Source organism: Ovis canadensis, chromosome 23 (genome assembly GCF_042477335.2).
Source record: "Ovis canadensis isolate MfBH-ARS-UI-01 breed Bighorn chromosome 23, ARS-UI_OviCan_v2, whole genome shotgun sequence".
Classification (NCBI taxonomy): domain Eukaryota; kingdom Metazoa; phylum Chordata; class Mammalia; order Artiodactyla; family Bovidae; genus Ovis; species Ovis canadensis.
The window spans coordinates 25,941,818-25,963,705 of NC_091267.1; the positions used below are offsets into that span (position 1 = coordinate 25,941,818).

Sequence of the window (21,888 nt, forward strand, 5' to 3'; positions counted from 1 at the left end):
TTGACTGCCAGTGGTTCACCAGAGAGTGACTCAGGCTATATCACTGCATAGATCTAGTTATTTGCATTACATTCAATGTATCCATATTGGTTTTGGGGGGGATCAGACAAGAAATTGTTTCACCTTTTCTAAAACCTCTTCTCTTAAACCACAGACTAAATCTTATTCATGTTTTCCCACAAACCTTCTCCAGATTCCTTTCTCACTGACCTCTAGTTTAAAATCTTTAGGGACTTTCCTGGCAGTCCACTGTTTAAGACTCTGCACTTCCACTGCAGGGAGCATGGGTTCAATCCATTATCAGGGAACAAAGGTCCCAGAGGCTGCACTGCACAGCCAAAAATAGATAACTAATAAAATGGAATCTTTATATATTGATATCCTAGCTTGTAGGAGACAGGAAGAATAAAAGAAAAGCAGGCCTCAGCAAGGGCTGCAAAAGAAATGTATAATTATTGATTAAACTGAATGCTATAAGGCATGAGGCTCTTGGAATAAGTCTAGAGGGAACAGTTCATAATCTTGAAAACAAGATATGATCCTGGGGTCAGAAAACCGACCCCAGACTGTTTCTCAACTGGTGTCTCAGAGTCACATGTTTTGTTTCTGGTGGAAAATCTATAGATAGGAATATTAGTCTTAGTTACTGATTTGTTATTGATTACTGTTTCCCAATTACTCAATGGTTAATGGTCATTTTGTTCTTTGGCCCTGAAGGCCGTGTGAGTTATAGCTTAACTCCCCACATATTGTTTCATTCACGGCTGAAAGTATAACAAAGCTGGCTTGGACTCAGTTTCGGCACCTTCGCCTTGAAGCAGTGTTGGTCCCCTGATCCTCGCTTTTCTCTGAATTCTTGTGTCTCATTTCTCATTCTCCTGCTGTATCACGCTTTCGGAAACCCTGGTTGTTGAGCCGATCTCGACACTAGCTATGGGCTTACCAGGTGGCACTAGCGGGCCTTCCTGGTGGCACCAGTGGTAAAGAACCATCTGCCAATTCAGGAGACATAAGAGGTGCAGGTTTGATATCTGGGCCAGAAAGATCCCCTGGAGGAGAGCATGGCAACCCACTTCAGTATTCTTTCCTGGAGAATCCCATGGATAGAGGAGCCTGGCAGGCTGCGGTCCATGGAGTTGCCAAGAGTCGAACAAGACTGAAGTGACTGAGCACAGCACATACATACTAGCTATATTGATAAAATTTTGGTTTTGCATTGTTTTGATGACTGTTTGGAGGGGGCAAGGAAAGAGGTAATGCTATCCTAAGTCAACAATATAATACTATCAGCAGAATTTTGCTGATTTGTTTATTTGCTGTTAGTTGTGGCCCACCTGGTGTATGTTTAGCAATATGGACCAATATCCCTACTGAGCATGAAGGAATAGGAGCTATATGAATGAAGAACTGGTGTAAGGGCAGAGTTTTGCTCTAGCTTTTGTTTTTGCAATATTTGATCTTAAGATTGCAGGAATGTATTCAGTATTCAAAATCTGTTAGAAGATAAGAAAAGAATTCTAGGTACATTAATACTATTCAAATGGGAATCCAGAAGAAGAAAGGAAATAGGGTGGAGCCCAGACAATTGTGTGGATAATGGCTGCTTTATTCAACCATTGGTCAGGTAACAAGACCACTGAATGGGTGCCTGGAGAACATCCATTTTTCACAGTTCTGGACTCTATAGGTTTGAGATGAGGGTGCCAATGTGATTGGGCACTTGGTCAGGGCTCACTTCCTGGCTCACAGGGACTCTCAAGAGTCTTCTCCAACACCACAGCTCAAAAGCATCAATTGTGATTTCATGGGTGGTGTGAAAGGGAATATCTCCTGTCATTAGAAATCAAAGATGCCACATCTACCTGTGATGCCCGCCTCCCAGAATGTGAATATTTGGGCCCCACCAGTAAGAAGCAGACGAGGGAGGTCCCTGCCATTTGCCACATAAAGAATTTAAGGCAACACAATGAATCTAAGAATGTCACAGTCCTTCACAGGTGGGCAGAATCAGGTTATCTCCCTGAGGCAGACCATTATGTATGCCTATAATAACAAAATCGACAATGTAAGGGTTAAAATCACAGAGTAGATTCATTGTGAATTCCAAATTAACACTTCCCGGTTACATTAGAACACTAATTACATTCTGGGACACACTCTCATGACCAACTCTAATGCCAATTATCTCCCAAAGGGCCCCCTTAAAAACAACATTACATCAGGGATTAGGGTTTCAACACTTGTGTTGGAGTGAGGGTAACAAATATTCAGGCCATAGTGGTAGCTGAGAGTTTCCCAGAACTAAAGCAAGACACAGGTATCCAAATGGAAAACATCTCCTGATGAATAAACTAAATTTTGAAAACCATTTTAAAGCACTCATAATGTGATGAAATATTAAGAACAGCATCAAAAGCAAAAATAAAACTATTAAAACTACAAGAAGCAAAACTCCAGAGACATCACTTTGTCCACAAAGGTCCCTAGAGTCAAAGCTATGGTTTTTCCAGTAGTCATGTATGGATGTGAGAGTTGGACCATAAAGAAGGTTGAGCACTGAAGAACTGATGCTTTTGAATTGTAGTGCTGGAGGACTCTTGAGAGTCCCTCGGACTGCAAGGAGATTAAGCCAATCACTTATAAGGAAAATCAACCCTGAATACTCATTGGAAGGACTGATGCTGATGCTGAAGCTGAATCTCTAATACTTTGGCCACTTGATGAGAAAATCTGACTCATTGGAAATGACCCTGATGCTGGGAAAGAGTGAAGAGCAGGAAAAGAGGGCAACAGAGGATAAGACGGTTGGATGACATCACCTACTGGATGAACATGAGTTTGAGCAAACTCAGGGAGATAGCGAAGGACAGAGAAGCCTGGCATGCTGCAGTCCATGGAGTAGGAAAGAGTCGGACACAACTGATCACAACTTAGCAACTGAACAACAACAAAGTGTGAAGAATACTTTGAACCTAGAATTCTGTGCTCATGCTCTAATTCAGTAATGAAGGTGATATATATCTTAAGACTCAGAACCTCGCAATGATTCAGAAAGTTACTACTTATTACCTTCCTGAATGAATTCATAATATACATTTTTTAAATGAATCTAAAAGTAAGTAGGAGAATGCAAGGAAGAACCTATAATTTTTAAGAATATCTGATTTTGAGGAAATAAACCATAATTCAAGCCTTAAAAAATTAACTGAATAATTTTCTGGGATGCTATGCTTGATCATCTGACATTGAGACAGTTTTATTGCCAACTAAGAAAATGACTATAATCACTAGTATTTATATGCTAAGAATTTGTTTAATTTCTTGTTAGATATGAATTCATACCACCATCAGAGCAAACTTATGAGAAAAGCACTGTTTTCCCTAGTTTACAATGAAATAAAACTGAAGTGTGAAGAAGCATCATTCCCAGCTTATAATTAAGAGGACACATAAGTGTTTGAACTGGGATTCGGGTGCAGTTAAGTCAAAGTCATGAGGCTACCTCTTTAGCCACCATGCTCCAGTGGGTCACCCATCCCTGGCTTTCATCATAAAGAGGTCAAAGCCTGGAATGCATTTTCAGTATCCAAGCCACACTTCTGCAGCCAGATCAGACTCCCTAATCCTTAGATCTTCCTTAGTTCTCAAGACTTAAATTACGTTCTTCTCTGCTGCTGATCCACTCTAAAGTGTTCAGTGCTATTTGAAGCAAACACACTTAAAATAAGTCGACTTATATTTTCCTTCCACCCTTGTGCCCAGCTCATCTCTACCCCTCTGAACTCTCTGTCAACTCACTCAATGATTATGACCTTGATGCTATGTCTGCAGCCACTAGACTTGGTGTTTATTCCTGATGTCCTGATTTGAATACAGGGGTCCCCAAAGGACTCTGACCCAGACTATCATTTTGAATTGTTATACGTTTTTCTGCTGTGAGAAGGCAGTTCTAATCAATTTTTCACACAACTCCACCCTACCCCCAAGACTGGGGCCCCTTGCAAAGCAGTTGGTTATTCCCTTGGCTCCTTTATTCTGTTTGCTTGGGTCTCACAGATGAGCGGTGATGACTGATTTCTGAGAAACAAGATAAGGAGGTCTTATAACCTAAAGACCTGGTAGAATGTAAACAAGCAAATGGTTTGTGAAAATAGGTTTATTTTCTATATTTTAGCAACCTTACATAAGTTACAGCCATGTGTATATGATACATAATATTAGACATTTGTTTAGAAATGCACACAATATGTACTTCCCTGTTGTTCAATGCTTTCTTCTAGGTTTCTATTACAAAAGGTCATGGAAGGCCACCTACTTATCCTTCATTATAAGAACAAATGCATATGCATGCACGCTTAGTCACTAAATCATGTCTGACTTATTATAACCCCATGGACTGTAGCCTGCTAGGCTCCATCAATGGAATTTTCCAGGAAAGAACACTGAAGGGGGTAGCCATTTCCTTCTCCAGGGGATCTTCCTGACCCAGGGATCGAACTTGGGTATCCTGCATTGCAGGTGAATTCTCCATCCTCTGAGCCACCAGGGAAGCCCACAAATACATATTTTTCCTTAGAAAGAAAAATAAGTGATAACTGGCTTCTGTAAATGTATCAACTATACTAAGCAGTGACCATAATAAAAAAAAACAGTATATAAAAAAATAAATAATACAGTGAAAGTTAATGCTATAAAATAAACCAAGAGTTAGAAAGAACTAAATGAGATATCATCCCATTTTAGGAGGCCAAATGATTGATAGGGGGGTAATGTTATGATTCACAGATGTCACGCTATGTCTGTGTTATCTAGGTAGTGTGTAATAAAAGTTTTTCAGAAAACCAGAAACATGCAGAGAAGTTTTGGCACTTGCATAAATCCTGAGGCTCACACTCATTTTACAAATTCCTGTGCAGAAACAGAAACTTTCGATTTAGGGTGAGGCAAATCTGCCCAAAAAGAGGATGCTCTTGGTTATCTTGTGCATGATAAGGAAGAGGAAAGGATGGTCTGCCACGAACTGCGGGCCTCCGTGGCCTGTTCTTCCTGTCATGATGGCCCCAGTGCCAGCAGCAGCCTCAGTGCCCTCCTCGTTCACTTCCACTGAAGCCTGATGGAACACTTCGGACAGAAACAGGTCATTGTTTCCCGACATGCCTGAGAAATTGGCTCGGCCCTGGCTGAAGGCATCGCCCATGCCCATGCTTGTGAGAATGGTTTTGAGTTCATAACGCTCTTCTAATTTGAACTCGGGGATATACACCACCACGTCATCCTCAGCCATGGTGTCTTCACTGAGCCACTTGTTGAGTTTGTCATAGGTGATTTCACTTTCCAGCTACGAATCCAAAGCATAAAAAAAAAAAACAATGAATGCTTAGCAGAGAAGGACAGCAACCTCTAATGTTGACAACCAATGACTTCACTATATTTTAGGTAATATTAAAATTTAACAGTTGGCAAAACTTTTGCAAGAAGATAGCATGTATAACATGTGTTTAAGACTGATGAACAACAGTGGGAAAGCTGGCACAGTTCCTCTCAAACCAGTTCATGTATTCAAACTGCACACCATTTCCTCAGGTGTTCAATTCAGTTCAGTCACTCAGTCATGTCTGACTCTTTGCAACCCCATGAATCGCAGCACGCCAGGCCTCCCTGTCCATCACCAACTCCTGGAGTTGTAGGTATATGCAAGGGCTTCACAGATGGATCAGTGATAAAGAATCCACCTGCCAACGCAGGTGGATTGAATAGGGAAGATCCCCTGGAGAAGGAAATGGCAACCCACTTCAGTAATCTTGACTGGGAAATCCCATGGACAGAGGAGCATGGTGGGCTATAGTCCAGGGGGTCTCAAAATGTTGGACCTGACTTAGCGACTAAATAGCAACAGCAGCAGACATGTGCAAAGGTGAGTTTGGCCCCAGAAGTTTAAAACAATGGAAGCTGGAACTCTTACCAACTCCAAGCCTGTAGAGGATTCAGCAATTCCATCTGGGAGCAGCAGGAACATACTGACATCGCCAGCATATGGGAGTTCTAGAATCTGGACCTTCAGGTCTGCTATGTATCCAATGTTTAGCTTTTCATTCAGGAACATCATCTCTACTGATTTGCGCTGAGTCTAAAGTAATTAAAAAGTAAAATATGAAAGTTGATAGTAAGATGTCAAAGATTTACAATCAGACATAAAAGAGAATGGGTTATGCTTTTATGCTAAAGAAATATGTTTTTCAAAAATTAAAAATTTGTTTAGAAATGTCAAAATATATTTTAAAAATAAAAATTTATTATTTGCATATTCTCACAGTGATTCTGATCTATTTTGTTATTTTCAAGATAGTACCCATTAGTAATAAGATGGACAGTTATAATTATAATAATACTAAAACATTTGTTCAGTACCTACTAGGGGTCAAGAACTCTGCAAAATCTCACTGAATCTTTATAATAACCTTTTGGGTTGGAAACTATCATACTAGTTTCACAAATCAAAAAAATGGAGTGCATGAACCACAAGTAACATCATAGTTGGTCAGTAGTAGAGCCTAAATGTGAGTCTAGATTGTGTAATTATAAAGCCCATGATCTTCACCACTACTCATAAGGCCTCTCAGAAAACTACTGGGTGCTATTCAGTAACCTGAAATAGTCAATAAACTATCTAGTGTACATAACTTATAACTATTAATAGCAAATCATGTATGGGTATCAATGAGTGGTCCCTAATTATTCTTTCTCTATTTTGTCAAAGGCCTTAAACTCTATGTTAAGAAAATTCAATTTGTTGTCATTGTTTCATACCGAGTTCACTCGGAAAGGATAAAGTCCCTTTAATTTCTTCTGAAATGGAGTCTTCCACCTTCCTTTGAAGTAGACAGCATTCACCAGGACCATCTTGGTGTCTACATCAACAGAACCTTCAGGTAGCAAGTTTGGGATTTTGCCTACAGAAAATATGATATATGTTTAGGTTTCATGATTAACAATTATGAAGTCATTATGATTTCTTGAGTCTTTTGAGTCACCATCAAGCTCAGCATCCACATTTATCATACTCTGCAGAGATGCTGATAGTCACTTTCAAATTTTTCTCTTAATTTATTTAAATCATAAGTAAAACTGAGACCAAAATTTTCAGGTTTACAAAATTCAAGAGAAAATGAAGAAGTAATATAATTATGACTTAGAATTACTATCAGACTTGGAAATTTTTTTTAAAGTTTCTTTTTAAAATTTATTTCCTTTGGCCACACTGTGCTGCATGCAGGATTTTATTTCCCTGACCAGGAATTGAACCTGCATCCCTTGCTTTGAGAGTGCAGAGTCTTAACCCCTGGACTACCAGAAAAGTCCCAGAAAATTTTAAATTCCTTTTATACTGTTTTCTCAAAGTTTTGTAGTTATATGAAGTTAGTTCATTCAGATGGGAGTGAAAAAGAGACTCAAGGAATATAATGGGCTTCCCTGGTGGTCAGATGGTAAAGAATATTCCAGCAATGCAGGAGCCCCGAGTTTGGTTCCTGAGTGGTGAAGATCCCCTGGAGAAGAGAATGCCAACCCATTCCAGTATTCTTGCCTGGAGAATTTCATGGGCAGAGGAGCCTGGTGGGCTGCAGTCCATGGGATCGCAAAGAGATGGACACAATTTAGTGACTAACACTAACAAGGAATATAATAGTGCATTTCCCCAGTAAGTCACTAGGGCTTCTTCTAGATCTGGTCTAGACAGCCCATGGGCCTCATTGATTCACCCAAAAACAATGTTTTGGAAGTTGTGCTAGACCTACATAAGGAATGGCACAGATTCCATTAAGTAAGAAAGGAAGAATTGTCCTGGGGAGGCTTAGAATATTGGAGCAACATTCTAAATCATTTAGGAAAAAAAAGTGCAATAAGTTCTATAAGAGAGCTGAATAATGCAGAGAACTGTGACAACACAGAGAAGGGAGTGAATGATTGAGCCCAAAAACGTTCCCAGAAATAATAATATCTGAGTGTGAATTTTTTTTAAGTTAGTTTAAGAAACAGCCTATTTATAGTGAATACCTGCTCTGCAATATTTCAACCACATTACTTTATTTAACCTCACAGCCACTCTAGTAAGGAAGTATTATTAGTGTCAATTTACACAAGCAGGAAATCAACCCTGAATATTCTTTGGAAGGACTGATGCTGAAACTGAAATGCCAATACTTTGGCCACCTGATGGGAAGAGTTGACTCATTGGAAAAGACCCTGATGCTGGAAAGATTGACAGGAAGAGGAGAAGGTGGCAACAGAGGATGAGATGGTTAGATGGCATCACTGGCTCAATGGACATCAGTTTGAGCAAACTACAGGAGATAGTGAAGGACAGGGAAGCCTGGCACCCTGCAATTCATGGGGTGGCAGAGTCGGACAAGACTTAGTAACTGAACAACCACACAAATGGACACTATACTGAGATATTAATAACCTTTCCAAGGTCACAGTGCTTGAGAGCCAGTCAGAATTCCACCATCTTCCATTTCTACCGACAGTTACGGGACTCAAGCGAAAAGGTCACTGTAGTCTGACCAGTTTCAGTATAGTTATTCAATATCTTCATTCAATATACCCCCTAGCAATAAAGATGCTTGGTTACTACTTGGAAATGGCAACCCACTCCAGTACTCTTGCTTAGAAAATTCCATGGATGAAGGAGGCTGGTGGGCTACAGTCCATGGGGTCACAAAGAGTCAAACAAGACTGAGCAACTTCACTTCACTTCACTTGGAAATCTGCTGGGACGCTGTTTAACTTTGTGACACATAGTATTTGATCATAACAAGGAATAAAGAAATATTTTCTCAAATTACTATAAAAATCAGTCCAAATGACTATTTGGCATTTTTGCAATTCCACTGATTGATTTATAGCCATTCACCACAAATGCTTAGAAAGAAGAGAAATTCTTGCTGTTCTCAAAAAAGCAAAGCTTTCATGTGTCTCTTTAATTTTGCAATCCACTTTGACTTTCATTTCTGTTAAATCTTCACTTTTTCTGCTTTCTTTTTGTCAGTGGTGTGTCAGTCTTTTAAAACAGTAATTTAAAAATCTAGAAATGAAGAACTGAAGTAGGTCAACTATTTTCAGAGAAACGATAATACTTTTTTTCAATTCTACAGAACTTAATACAAGTTTTTCTATTATGGTAGCTAAGAAAGCAGGATAGCATACTATGGCTTGAAATAATGTTTTAAACATAGGATGTAGGGATTTCCCTAGTAGTCCAGCGGCTAATATTCCATGCTCCCAATGCCAGGGGCCCAGATTCAATCCCTGGTGAGGGCACTATATTTCACATGCCACAACGGTGACCCATCATAGCCAAATAAAAAAGTATTTAAAAGTAAATAAATCAACATAGGAGATAAGTGAAAATATGTTTTCTGCATTAAGTTATCAAACTCTTTGAGCATTAAATTGAAGAATTCCAGAATTAGACGAAGGCTCAGAAGAAGAGGGAACCCCAGATGTACCACTAACAGATAGTGGCATCTTGGATGAGTCAGTTAAGAACTGAGGACATGTGTAACCAAGGTAGAAATAGCTTAGATGATCAATGAGATAAAGCAGGGACTGAAAGAAATTGACAACATACTGACTCTGAATGGTGCGATAGAAGAAAGAGTTAAAATTTTATGATCTCTCCTTTTTCCATTGCTGATATTCTCACACCAATTACTCAGTTGACAATTGTGCCTTTGTTCTTTGCTTTTGTTCATAGTAAACATAAAGTCACAATTATTTCAATACTGAAATTTCCTATGTTAGAAAAGATCTGCCTCTTACATTCTATTCTAAGGTAATAATCCAAAACCAGATTATTGAAGTACTGAATATATATCTTCTATTAGGATGCCTCCATTATTTATTATTTTTTTTTTCTCACTTAAAACACCACAAAGCTCAACAAGTATCAGGTTACATTAGCCAAAATAACTAAGGTTGGGAGTAAGGGTTAAGTTTAAGGACTTAAAAAAAAAAAAAATCAGTTTTCTACCTGGAAAGAAGAGCAGAAACTATTTCTTTGGTTTTACCTTTAGTTTGGGTCTTGACCCAGGAATTAATCTCTTTTCTGGTGTCTTCTGCACATTCTAGGAAGTCCACTGCCTGGGGTTCTGTAGAGTAATATTTCTTGGAGAGTTGCATGTATTCCTTTAAAGTGAAAACAATGATGACAAAGGGTACATAGAATATACACCCAACAAGTGAAAGTGAAAGTGTTAGTCGCTCAGTCGGGTCCCACTCTGTGACTCCATGGACTGTGGACCACCACTCTCCGTCTGTCCATGGACTTCTCCTGGCAGGAATTCTAGAGTGGGTTGCCATGCCCTTCTCCTGGATACCCCACAAGCCATGGTGTAATTGTAAATTACAGGTTTCCTGTTAAGATTGGGGAGCCTGAAGAACGGGTAGCAGGGTGGCTGGGGGGCTGATTATGCGCTCTCTTAACCACCCCCCGCCCCAATCCAGTCCAGACTGCATTTGTTCTCGTGCATACTGTGCGTTATGAACAGAGTACAGGAGAGGAGGCTGGGCGTGGGGTTAGCGATTCTGGGAATAGCTGTGCCCACCTCCTGACTTGTGACTTTACACGTGGGATTTTTACAGTAGAAAGAGGAAGCACCCACGGAGGGAGCGTAAGCATAGCTGCGTTGTATCTTGTCCCATGGACTCGGGGAGCCTTAGCGAGCCCAAGTGGAATTCTGACCCACTGGGAATCAATCAGAGAAAACAGCTTCGAAAGTGACCTAATTGCAAGTTTGGGGCCCTGCCATTTAAATCGCAGGTTTCACTCACTTCCTTGAATCTTGCAGACTTCTCTCCAAATAGCTTATTGGCACTTTCCAATAAATACTCCCCCGTGGACGCGTTGATGGCGTTGCTGAGAGAACGGAAGGATGAATGGATTTCCCCGGCAGCTTGTGCCTTAAAAGAAGAGGAGGGTTTCGTTTTATATAACTCAGGACTCCTAAACACGATATTTCTGAAGCAATAGTATTTTTTTTCTAGGATATCAATAAAATGATGTATTAAAATATACATTTTTTTTGTCACTTTGAAGGTAACTCCTAGGAAATACTGTTGATTTGGATGTAGTACATTAAAATTTATCAGACAATTTTTAACTTGTTTCAGATTTTGCTCTGCCTATGGATAGGATTTAACTGTGACAGAACTGAGATCCTAGAAAAAGTCAGGCTCCTTTGATACTTTAGCTAAACTATAAAGTCACTAAGCAATTTTTATTATATTAAAATGTTACCTTAGAAATGTTCTTTAAATATTTATTTAACTTCAACAAGTCCCATGGCATAATTAAGGGGTAGTCTGTGCAATGGAAAATCTGGAGTTTAGAAAACATAAAATCGAGGGGAGTTCCAATCCTCAACCTGAAGTTTGCAAGCACGATGACAGACACAGGGCTTAGTCACAGAAACGGCTGGGTGAAGTCGAGGTCAGAGCCCTGAAGATGAACCACCTGCTGTCCACCCACACCTGGCAGAATCGCCATATTGAAGAGGCCCTGTCTCCATCTTGAGTCTGTAATTCCCTGGGTGACAGGCAGGTGGAGCATCAGCGTTCCCAGGAAGGAAGAGATACCAGGACAGGCAGGTGGAGCGTCAGCGTTCCCAGGAAGGAAGAGATACCAGGACAGGCAGGTGGAGTGTCAGCGTTCCCAGGAAGGAGATACCATGAGAGATATCTCCCCATGACCTAACTCAGGGGTGTGATAGTGGAAGTTGTTTACCAACAGCAGCCCATCTACTCTAGGTTCTTATAATGTAGCTGGATGGCTGGTGTTTATGGAAGTGAATTACTGGGAAAAGATTATTAACCTGAGATAAATTAGATGAATGGATGATAGTTAGATAGACAGTAGATGATGATAAATAGGTAGATAGATTGCTATTGTTCAGTTGCTAATTATGATGAAGATAGATCAGCAGATAAGGAGATAGACAGATAGATACTGATTGATAGTAGATGATGATCATAATGGCGACAATAGATAGATAGATGTGTGCTCATGCTCAGTTGCTTGGTTGTGTGCAGCTCTTTGAGACTCTTTGGACTGTAGCCCACCAGGTTCCTCTGACCATGGGATTTCTCTAGCAAGAAGACTGCAGTGGATTGCCATTTCCTGCTCCAGGGGATCTTCCCACCCAGGGACTGAACCCACATGTCCTGCTTCTCCCGCATTGCAGGCGGATTCTTTACCACTAAGCCATCGGGGAGGCCCTGGATAGATAGATAGAGAGGAGATAAAGGATATGTGAAGGTCAGAGACGTCTCCTGAAGTCACCAAGCCTGGCCATCTCCATTCCTCAATTACTTGACACCGCTGACTCTGGGAATCTGCATTCACACATGTATTCTAGGAGTCTCTATGATGGCTTTAGAATAAATTATACATACCAACTAATGGCAGAGTGATGTGACAGAATTTAGAAACAGTCTTGACCTGGAAGTCGTAAAACCTGGATTCTACCCAAGCTCTGCCCTTCCTTATCAGAGTGACCATAAGACATTCACTCAAGGACTGTGAGTCTTAGTTTTCTACTGTGAAAAGTGGACATTGTACTAGGTTTCTTCATAAATATTGTGACTTTATAACAAGAAGTTTCTGGAAGTGAAACACAAAAGAACTAGGAACGGATGAGTCAGATACCTGCAAAATAGCATCAGGATAGGTGTCCCTCTGGATCTGCTGCATGAAATCACAACTGGTGAGACTCTGTTGGGTCACTGGGGTGCCTTTGTGGACTCCAACTTGGTTAAACTGAAGCACCTAAATTGGAATTCGAGAAAATTTGGTACATTTTTCTGCTGCATTATTTAGCTTTTAAACCAACAGTTGTCAGGTACCTCTCAGTGGTCCTGCGTCTAGTTCCCTGCCTTTGTGTCTGGACAACAAGTCAGTGAGATTCCCTTCATAGGAATTAGCATGAGTTATTTTATACTAATTCAAATACCGGCCATTTTGACAATAATTTTTTTTTATTATGAGATGATTTATAACATTTTAATTAAATTATCACCCAACTCATATTTGCCTTGAAAGAAGTATTAAGGTTAACTCCTGACCTTTCATCTCCCTATTCAGTGGCCTTACATGATATACCCTTCTGTGGCGGTTTAGACACTAAGTTGTGTCCAACTCTTGTAACCCCATGGACTGTAGCCTGCCAGGCTCCTCTGTCCATGGGATTCTCCAGGCAAGAATACTGGAGTGGGTTGCCATTTCCTTCTCCAGAGGATCTTTCCAGCCCAGGGATCGAACCAGGGTCTCCTGCATTTCAGGCAAATTCTTTACTGACTTAGCTACAAGGGGAGCCCTTTATACCCTTCTAATCTGTCAAAAATGAGCAGCCACAGCTATCTTAAGCACAAAAACAGCTTGCTCAGTATTACCAGGGATCATTTAAACATTTCCACACATGAAGAAATCCCCCACTTCTGTCCGTGTTGGGGGCAGATGGCAGGCGTGAGATGAAAATATGAATTTCTTTTTAAAAATATTTATTTTCATTTATGGATTTATTTAGCTGCCCCTCGTTGAGTCAGACAGAATCTTTAGCTGAGGCATGCAGGATCTTTCGTTTCCACATGTTCCCTGACCAGGGATCAAACCCAGGCCCTCTTGCATTGGGAGCACAAAGTCTTAGTCACTGGACCACCAGGAAGTCCCAATGTGAATTTCTTTATGTTGTACGTGACAGATCCAGCTAATAGTGAAGCTGGCAGGTGCAGACTTACCCTGGAAGGTACTCAGGTCCCCTCTCCAATATTGTAGACTCCTCAGCTTGGCCCTGCTGCCACCCACCCATCCCTACCTCCAGCATCTCTTGGGTCCCAGCCCTATAGGGCCCCAGGCAGGGAGGAGCTTATTGGTAAATGCGTTGATGGTGGAGGTTCTGCCAAGTGAAGGAATGCAAGTTTGTCCAGCAGATGGTGAATTTCTAGGCTGGAAGGAGAGGTGTTAGGATTTCTGGGATCTTTCTCTGCTCTTCAGATCATATGTTATAAGTTCCTACCTAATACTCTCTGAAAAGAAGCAGTTTTCAGAATACTCTCTGACTGCCGCTGCACAAGGGGGACTATTTTGTTTAAGAGCTTCTCTGGTTGGCCTACCTTTTAAGGAAGCTGACCCATAAGTCAGGGTCTCTGGGCAGCACTGAAGCCCTTTTGAGTCACGGCAAGAGTCCTTGCAGGTGTGGGGCATGTGAAATGATCCTGAGCCAGGCTGAGGCAGGCACCCTGCCCAGAGAGGTAGCCTGCCCTGGGCCGGTCTGTGGCCTTATCCTAAAGATAAGAGCTGGGTAAAAATACTCCTGCAAATCTCACATTGTTTGTGCTCTGTAAGAGGGTATATACTTATTCTATTTATCCTTTTTTCCATTACAACTGCTCCAGCGTTACCAACTACACCTGTTCCAAACTTTGTGTGGCCTCTTCCTGCCCTGATTTTCTCATCTGTAAAGTGAGTATGGTAATCAGAGCACCTACCTCATAGGATTTTGTATTCTGTGGATAAATTCCTAAAACATTCAGATGCCTGGATGGGGCATTGTAAGTATCAGCTAAGAAAACAATTAGTTCCACCATGTACCTCTCCAGTTAACTGTAATCTTCATACCCATCTTGCCCAATACACATTTTCATTTACATTTTAAAAATAAGACAGTTGCCACTAGACTCTTCTGAGTTATCAAATGGTATTTGAGAGGTCTGTAACCAATGTACAAAATATGTGGTTAATCATCCACATTACGTATGATCAAATTAATATAGTTCATAGGTACAGAAAGTCTTCCATCCAAGTACTAACCAGGCCCAGCCCTGTTTAGCTTCCAAGATCAGGAAGGCCCAGGGTGGTATAGGCATAGACCATACAGAGTTTCTTTTAGGGGAGATGAAGATATTCTAAAATTAGATTGTGATGATGGCTGTACAATTCTTGTGAATATACTAAGAACTACTGAATAAACTTTAAATGGGTGAATTTTATGAAATGTGAATTATAAATCAGCAAAGCTGTTCTTAAAAAATAAAAGAAAAAAAAAAAGAAAGCTGAGGCTCAGAGCATTTAAATGTCTTCATTTACACACCTAGTAAGTAGCAAAGCCATCAACCAAAGACAGGCAGGTCTGTCCCCAAAGTCCAGGCTTTCACCTTCTTCCCATGTAGCAGAGTTACAAGAAAACTACTGCATATAAAATCCTTGTCCCATGTACAGAAAATACTTTCCAAACACAGAAAAACTGTGTTGTACCTGAGTGACCAATAAGTTACTTTTCCTCTGGTATCAAAATCAAGGTTTTTACTTTTAGCACCTAGAGCACTTTGTAAAAGATTTCCCTGGTGGTCCAGTGGTTCAGACTCCATGCTTCCAATGCAGGGGGCATGGGTTCGAGCCCTGGGCAGGGAACTAACATTCCACATGCCTCACAGCATGCCCAAAAACTAAATAAAAATAAAAAATGAAGTCCTTGATGTTTTCTAAAGTTTTTAATGGAGTTCACTGCCTTTCTTTTTTTTTCAAGGCAAAGAAAATAAAGGGGAAGGTGTTTTACAAAATCTGGCTGGTATCAGAGAGTTGAGCAATGGGGCTTTGTCTTAAGTCTTCATGTTTAAACTGCCACAAACACAGAGAGCAAAGCTCACATCCTTTTTCCTCCTGCGGTGAGACTGGCTAACACTCTGTGTGAGCCACTCCAAACAAGTCCTGCTTTAAATGGGTCATCATGTACCTGGACGACTGTATCCATCTATCTGTATTCACACACTTGGGTGCGATTCTTACGAGAAACTCAATAGTAGCCAGCAGCATTCTGGTGTGACTGAAAGCAGCATCCCTGCTTGTGGGAAACCAGAGCTTGTACTCATAGCATTCAGTGCTAATGTCTATATAAACAGGACTAGGAAAGAATTTTAATGGTATAATTACCTTGTCTGGTCACGGACCCAGGGAAGACAGGATCCCATGAATTATTTTTAATTAATTATTTTACTTGAAGGCTAATTACTTAAGAATATTGTAGTGGCTTTTGCCCTACATTGACATGAAGGATCATGTGAATTTTAATAGCGCTGCATTCATCCCATAGGTTGATTGCTGTGTACAGGCAAACTAGTTCAACATGTTTCCACAGTCCCAGACTCAATGAAAGGGTCTCCCGACTGACCTGGTGTCCATTCACCAAGGAAGGAGGCCAGTGGCCCTGACAGAAATCCCCCACAGTGCTGTCTCACCCCTGACCACCTTGACGTTGAGGACTGGCCATCCCGTCAGCCCCATTTTGTTGACATGAGCTCACGGGGTGGAGAATGTTGGCTGAGGCCCTCTGAAGTCATGGTGCTCTCTGTGCCTCCTCCAGAGTGCAGAGACTGAGCTCTGGGACAGTTTTTTTTTTAAATTTTTTATTTCCTCTTCGTAGAACTCTCAAAACCACTAAGAGGAATTCTTTACATAAATGGAAGGAGCCTGAGATGACAGAGCAGAAACCAGAGGAACCCCTGGGAAAGGTGTTTCAGTCCCACTGCTCATCCGTCAGTGACACTTGTCTTAAAACCCATAAGAGATAAAGCACACAAATCCTCTGAAAAATATAAACATTATCAGATGTCAGATCTGGTCACTGTTAACTATTTCTAACATTGCAGGAAACTCTGATAATCCTCCTGCTATATCAACCATTGAGGGTTTTTGTGGTTTGGCTCTTTTATAGATTTGAATCTAAGTAACATGTGCTGTAATGGTTTGTGATGATTGCTGAGGCCACTGGTTCAATCCCTTGTGGAGGAACTAAGATTCCACAAGCCACTGACTTTGTTTTAGTCCAGATACCACAAGCATATAATCAGATCAGTTCTGTAATTCAGTTCAGGAATCCTTCAGTCCCAATTGGGAACCTGAACAGAAACTTACCTGGGCTATCTGGTCTGCAGTATTTCCCCGGGCGCCCAGGTAGACCATGGCCATGGTGGAAGAGACGCTCCAGGGACAGAAGAAGATATTCTGGGTGTTGGCGCCTGTATTTGCCAGGTGCTTGAAGAAATTGAGGGCAAAGATTGTATTTGCCACATTAAGTTCTTCCATTGTCTCAATCTGGAAAGAAAATGAGGAAAAGCAACAGCTCTAACAGATGAGTCAACATTTTGAGGGATGTCAGCAGTATAGTACAGGCTGTACCCTGCACAGGGCAGGGGTTCCCTCTCTATTCTCCCTTCACTGAATAGGGTCAGAAGCATTGTGACCCTGGGACCTGTGCAGCCACAAAATGTTCCACTCTCGGTGCAATGAGCTGCTGTCACAACCCGGCAATTCCTTAATGATTTTATACAAAGGGTCCTGCCTGCATTTCCCTTTTGCACTGGATCCTGCAAATTATACAGCTGATTCTGAGATACAGAGAACAGTCCTGTGATGCGTGGTGACCCTCCACCTCATAATAATGATAATAACAGCAACAACAATAAATAGCCCTGATTGAATTCTTAACTGTACAACAGATGCTGTGTTCAACATTTCACCTGTACTAACCAGGTAATCCTTACACAAGCCCTGTGAGAAAGGCACTGCTATTCTTGTGCTTACAAAGGAAAAAGCTACTGCCCAGAGAGCATCAGAAAAGTGACCCATGTCACTCAACTGTAAGGGACAGGCCTGGATATTGAAGGTGGGTGGGTACCTCCAGGGTCATACCCTCAACCTTAGTGTTGTACCTACAAACACACATCACACATACAGACACACAGATACACACATGAGGGCCTTCCCTGGTGGCTCAGTCAGTAAAGAATCCACCTGAAATGCAGAATACCATCTGCAATGCAGGAAACTCAGATTTGATGCCCAGGTTGGGAAGATCCCCTGGAGAAGGAAATAGCAACGCACTCCAGCGTTCTTGCCTGGGAAATCTCATGGACAGAGAAGCCTAGTAGGCTACAGTCCACAGGGTCACAAGAGTCTGTGGACACGACTTAGTGACTAAACCATCACCATCGTGCACACTAGAGGCAAATGCACACATATTTAAATGCACACATATTTAAATGCATGCCACGTGCACTCATACTCTTGTTGGCCCCAGTGGAGATGGTCAAACTCCTTTCTAGAAATGACCTAGACTCAACTTTCAAGAGTGGGCATTTCACATCACCTTATCTCCCATTCCTGGGCCCCCTCCACTCACACCACAGTCCTTCTTCCAAAATTCCTCTGTGCTGAGCAGTTTGTTACTGGGAGTGCTGGAAAGGCCCCCTCCTTCCACCACCCCTAGCAGGGGAGTCAGCACCAGGTCCCCCTGTGAGGGTGGTCCTGGATATATGGAACTCACACACACACACACACACACACACACACACACCATCCACCATCTGAAGATAAATGACAGATACATTTCCATGACCTAAGACTCACATGCAGTCAAATGCTTGGACACACCTGGGTGTGGGTGGGTACCTGCTGGTTCTAGCCAACAGATTGTATCTTATGTTTTCATAATGGCTTCAAACACACCCTGTACTTACCCAAATCTATAAATATACCAAGTGACGCTGACACTCATCACTCCACAGGAAGCCTTCTGGGGACGGTGGCTGCAGAGCCGCTGGGAGCGGCCCTGTAGGAGATGCTCTATAGCCGTGGGCTCCCTCAGGAGGGTCTCCAGGCTCCTGGCTCCCTAGTCCATGGGTGTCTTATGTGAACATTTGGTTCATGAACATTTCTTGTGAAGAAAGTGATTGCCATTTGTATCAAAATTTCTCGTGTGAGTTAGCACCCAATTGTATTTTATCAAGACAAAATAGTAAATTCAATAAAATTTGTCCCTGAAACTCTCTCATGTCTTCTCGTCTCCTTTAATATTTGATATTCACAGGATCAGCGTGAGGTACATAGAGGTTACATCCTGATGCCCAGAGAGGTTAAGTAACTTATAAAAGTTCACAGAGTTTGTATGTAATGGTGCAGGGATTCAAGCTTCAGAAACCCACTCTATCCAATGTCACTTAAACTTTACCTGCTGAAGTTTAATTACTATGTGTAAGAGTTTCACCCAGCTACTGATTTGAGAAATGCTAGAAAAAGGAAATAAAAAGAGGAAGGAAGCCAGTTTTTGATACTTCTAGAAGGTTTATTAAGGTTATTAAAAGTCAGTTTCTTTTTTGCTTGCTTCATCACTGAGATCAGATTAACCTAGGTGACAGAAATTTGTTTCCTCTTCCTTCTACATTTTAAATCATCTTTATAATGAATTATTCCTGGATAGATCTTTTTTTGCAAATTGTCTCAAAAACATTTCACAGACAGAGAATTAATAGCATAAATATTACTCTATCGTGTATGAAAAAATAAAGAATCAGAGCTAGAAAAATAAGCTTAAGCCTGGGAATTCCCTGTGGTGCAGTGGCTAAGACTCTGAACTTTCATTGCTGAGGGCATGAGCTCAATCCTTGGTCAGTGAACTAAGATCTCACAGTCTGCACCGTGAGATCAATTAATTAATTAATTAATGTTGGCCCCTCTTATACCCAATTCTTTATAATGACCTGAATAGTCAGTCACTTTGACACTAACAAAATTTAAGTGTCAAGACAGTAAGGGCTTTTAATACCAAGTTAGAATTTCAGTTGACTGTAACTATTTTTTTTAATTAAAAAATGAGTAAGGACAAAATTAAATCACCCCAGATGTATTTATTTGTTTTAAAAACATTTAAAGTTTATTTTTAAACATTTAAAGATAGGTGCAATTAACTGCATTTAACATAAAAAATAATGTGTTGTGTCTATATCACAGTTACCGAATTCCTTCAGCCTTACTGTTTTATTTAACTTGTATAATTACTTGTCTGATAAAGCTAGTAATTCCTGTTATACCAGTGAGAATATGATGTCCATAGCACAGCTAGTTTCAAAGCCTAGACTAGCTTCTGATCCCAGCTCTAGGGCTGTTCCTACAGATGTTTAAAATAAGGTTTGAGAAGTTTATATTTGTAGAAATCTGTGAATATATTTCATATGCTGCTACTGCTGCTGCTAAGTTGCTTCAGTCGTGTCTGCCTCTGTGCGACCCCATAGATGGCAGCCCACCAGGCCCCTCTGTCCCTGGGATTCTCCATATATATATATATATATATAATATGTGTGTGTGTGTGTGTGTGTATGTGTCTTCTGACTCTACCACACATCCACCCTGCATTTAAATGGGAATCTGCCTAAGACCATGTAAAATGGAAGTCACTGAGTGACATCAGAACCTCTCAGAACAGGAAACACCTGTTGTGGATTTCTTAGCACTAGAGTGAGCTACACAACTTCAACAATTTCTAGATATTATGCTCCTAACTAACATTTAATATCATCTTTAGAGGAACAAATGGATGAAAAGCATATGTGGGGCTGCTCTCTGTGATGTTCATGTCAGTTCCTGCAGCACAAGTTGACAAACGTGCCGCTGAAACTTGGCACAGATGACAAAGAGCTCAGACCCACAACCACAGTCCTTCTGCTCACTGGCACTGAACGTGAGATTTGAGTTTGCTCTAGCATTTTATATGAATTTTTTTTGCAGTAACACAGTGTAAATATTTTGAAATTGACCAGAAAAATTAATGACACAGAAAAAACAATACTTCAAGGAAATTTCCTATTCCAAATTACCAACTTTTGCCCTCACAAAATTAAAACCCTTTTCTGTATTAGATTCTGTTCATAATGAAGTTATTTGTTTATGGGATATTAAATTATTTATTGAACTATTACTTCAGTCCAATCCAGCAACTGGGCTGTTCTTTCTCTTTCACTAAACTGACCAATTATCAAACTAAATTCAGTGAGTGTATTCTGGTATTGAATTGAAGCACCCAGATTTTGCTTAATTTCTGGTTAAGATGAAAACTGAGTCCTCTTTTTGTCTTTATCATATTTATACACAATTTATAAATTACTTTCAGTTACTAAAATAATCCTTTTTAATTGGTCTGGCTATTTTCATTAAATTCAGTGCCAAATACTAACTAGTAAAGAATACACACATTCTGAGCTGTTTGGTAAAACTGACATCACAACCAGAATGTACATTTTGGTTTGATGAATGCTACATAGGCATTTGCTGGTCTCTGAGATTTAAGATCAGGTCTAAGTTAATTTAATTCAAATCTTGAACCAAAATATTCTCAAACAAGCAACTAAACAAGAAAACACCATTAACTTTTTACTCATCCTCTGAAAACATCCCACAGTTTAATTTTCATTATATTAATAATACCAGTATGCAAAATAAAACCCTATTTCATAGATAGAGATAAAGAAATGACTGAAATACCTGGTTCTTCTCTGCCTGACAGGAAACGGTCTTCTGAGTGTTGTTAGAGTTCAGACATGGCAATGACTGGTTTTATAAAGCTCTGCCCCTCCCACATGGCATTTTTTTCTCTCTCTATCTGTATCCTTTGAGTGATTCAACATTTTACTCAGACCTCATTAGAATAGAAATGCTTGTTTGCTAAGACATCATTTAAGAAATTTGTTGGAAAGATGACATCATTCAGAAACTTGAGAATTTGGCAATACCTATACATGCCTGTTAAAATTAGCTAAAATCTGTCAGCCCTAGTTTCAACAGTCCCTGCTATAACTTGCTCTCCTAGTAAGAAATTCTACAACATCTCTTCTATCTTTTGACATTTTGCAATACTTAAAAGTAATGGAATCCTTTGTCTTTTGAATCTAGACAGCCCCCAAGCAATTCTTTGGGAACAGAAAAAAACAAACAAACCACTTTTCTTCCTTATAAATTCTCTATTTTAAACCCTCTTACATTTTCTCAAGCTATAATTTCTGAAATAA

General features: G+C 40.5%; 1 protein-coding gene across 1 annotated transcript; it reads right to left on the reverse strand.

Moving 5' to 3' along the window:
- Window positions 1-4,138: 4,138 nt before the first annotated feature.
- On the reverse strand, window positions 4,139-21,480 carry LOC138428069 (plasminogen activator inhibitor 2-like). Its single transcript, XM_069568298.1, has 8 exons — window positions 21,365-21,480; window positions 16,964-17,143; window positions 12,704-12,823; window positions 10,831-10,959; window positions 10,068-10,185; window positions 6,808-6,950; window positions 5,963-6,127; window positions 4,139-5,338 (listed from the first exon to the last, which is right to left on the reverse strand). Exons 2-8 carry the CDS (start codon window positions 17,132-17,134, stop codon window positions 4,934-4,936), a joined length of 1,251 nt encoding a protein of 416 aa, XP_069424399.1. The 5' UTR covers window positions 17,135-17,143; window positions 21,365-21,480; the 3' UTR covers window positions 4,139-4,933.
- Between the last annotated feature and the right edge of the window lie 408 nt (window positions 21,481-21,888).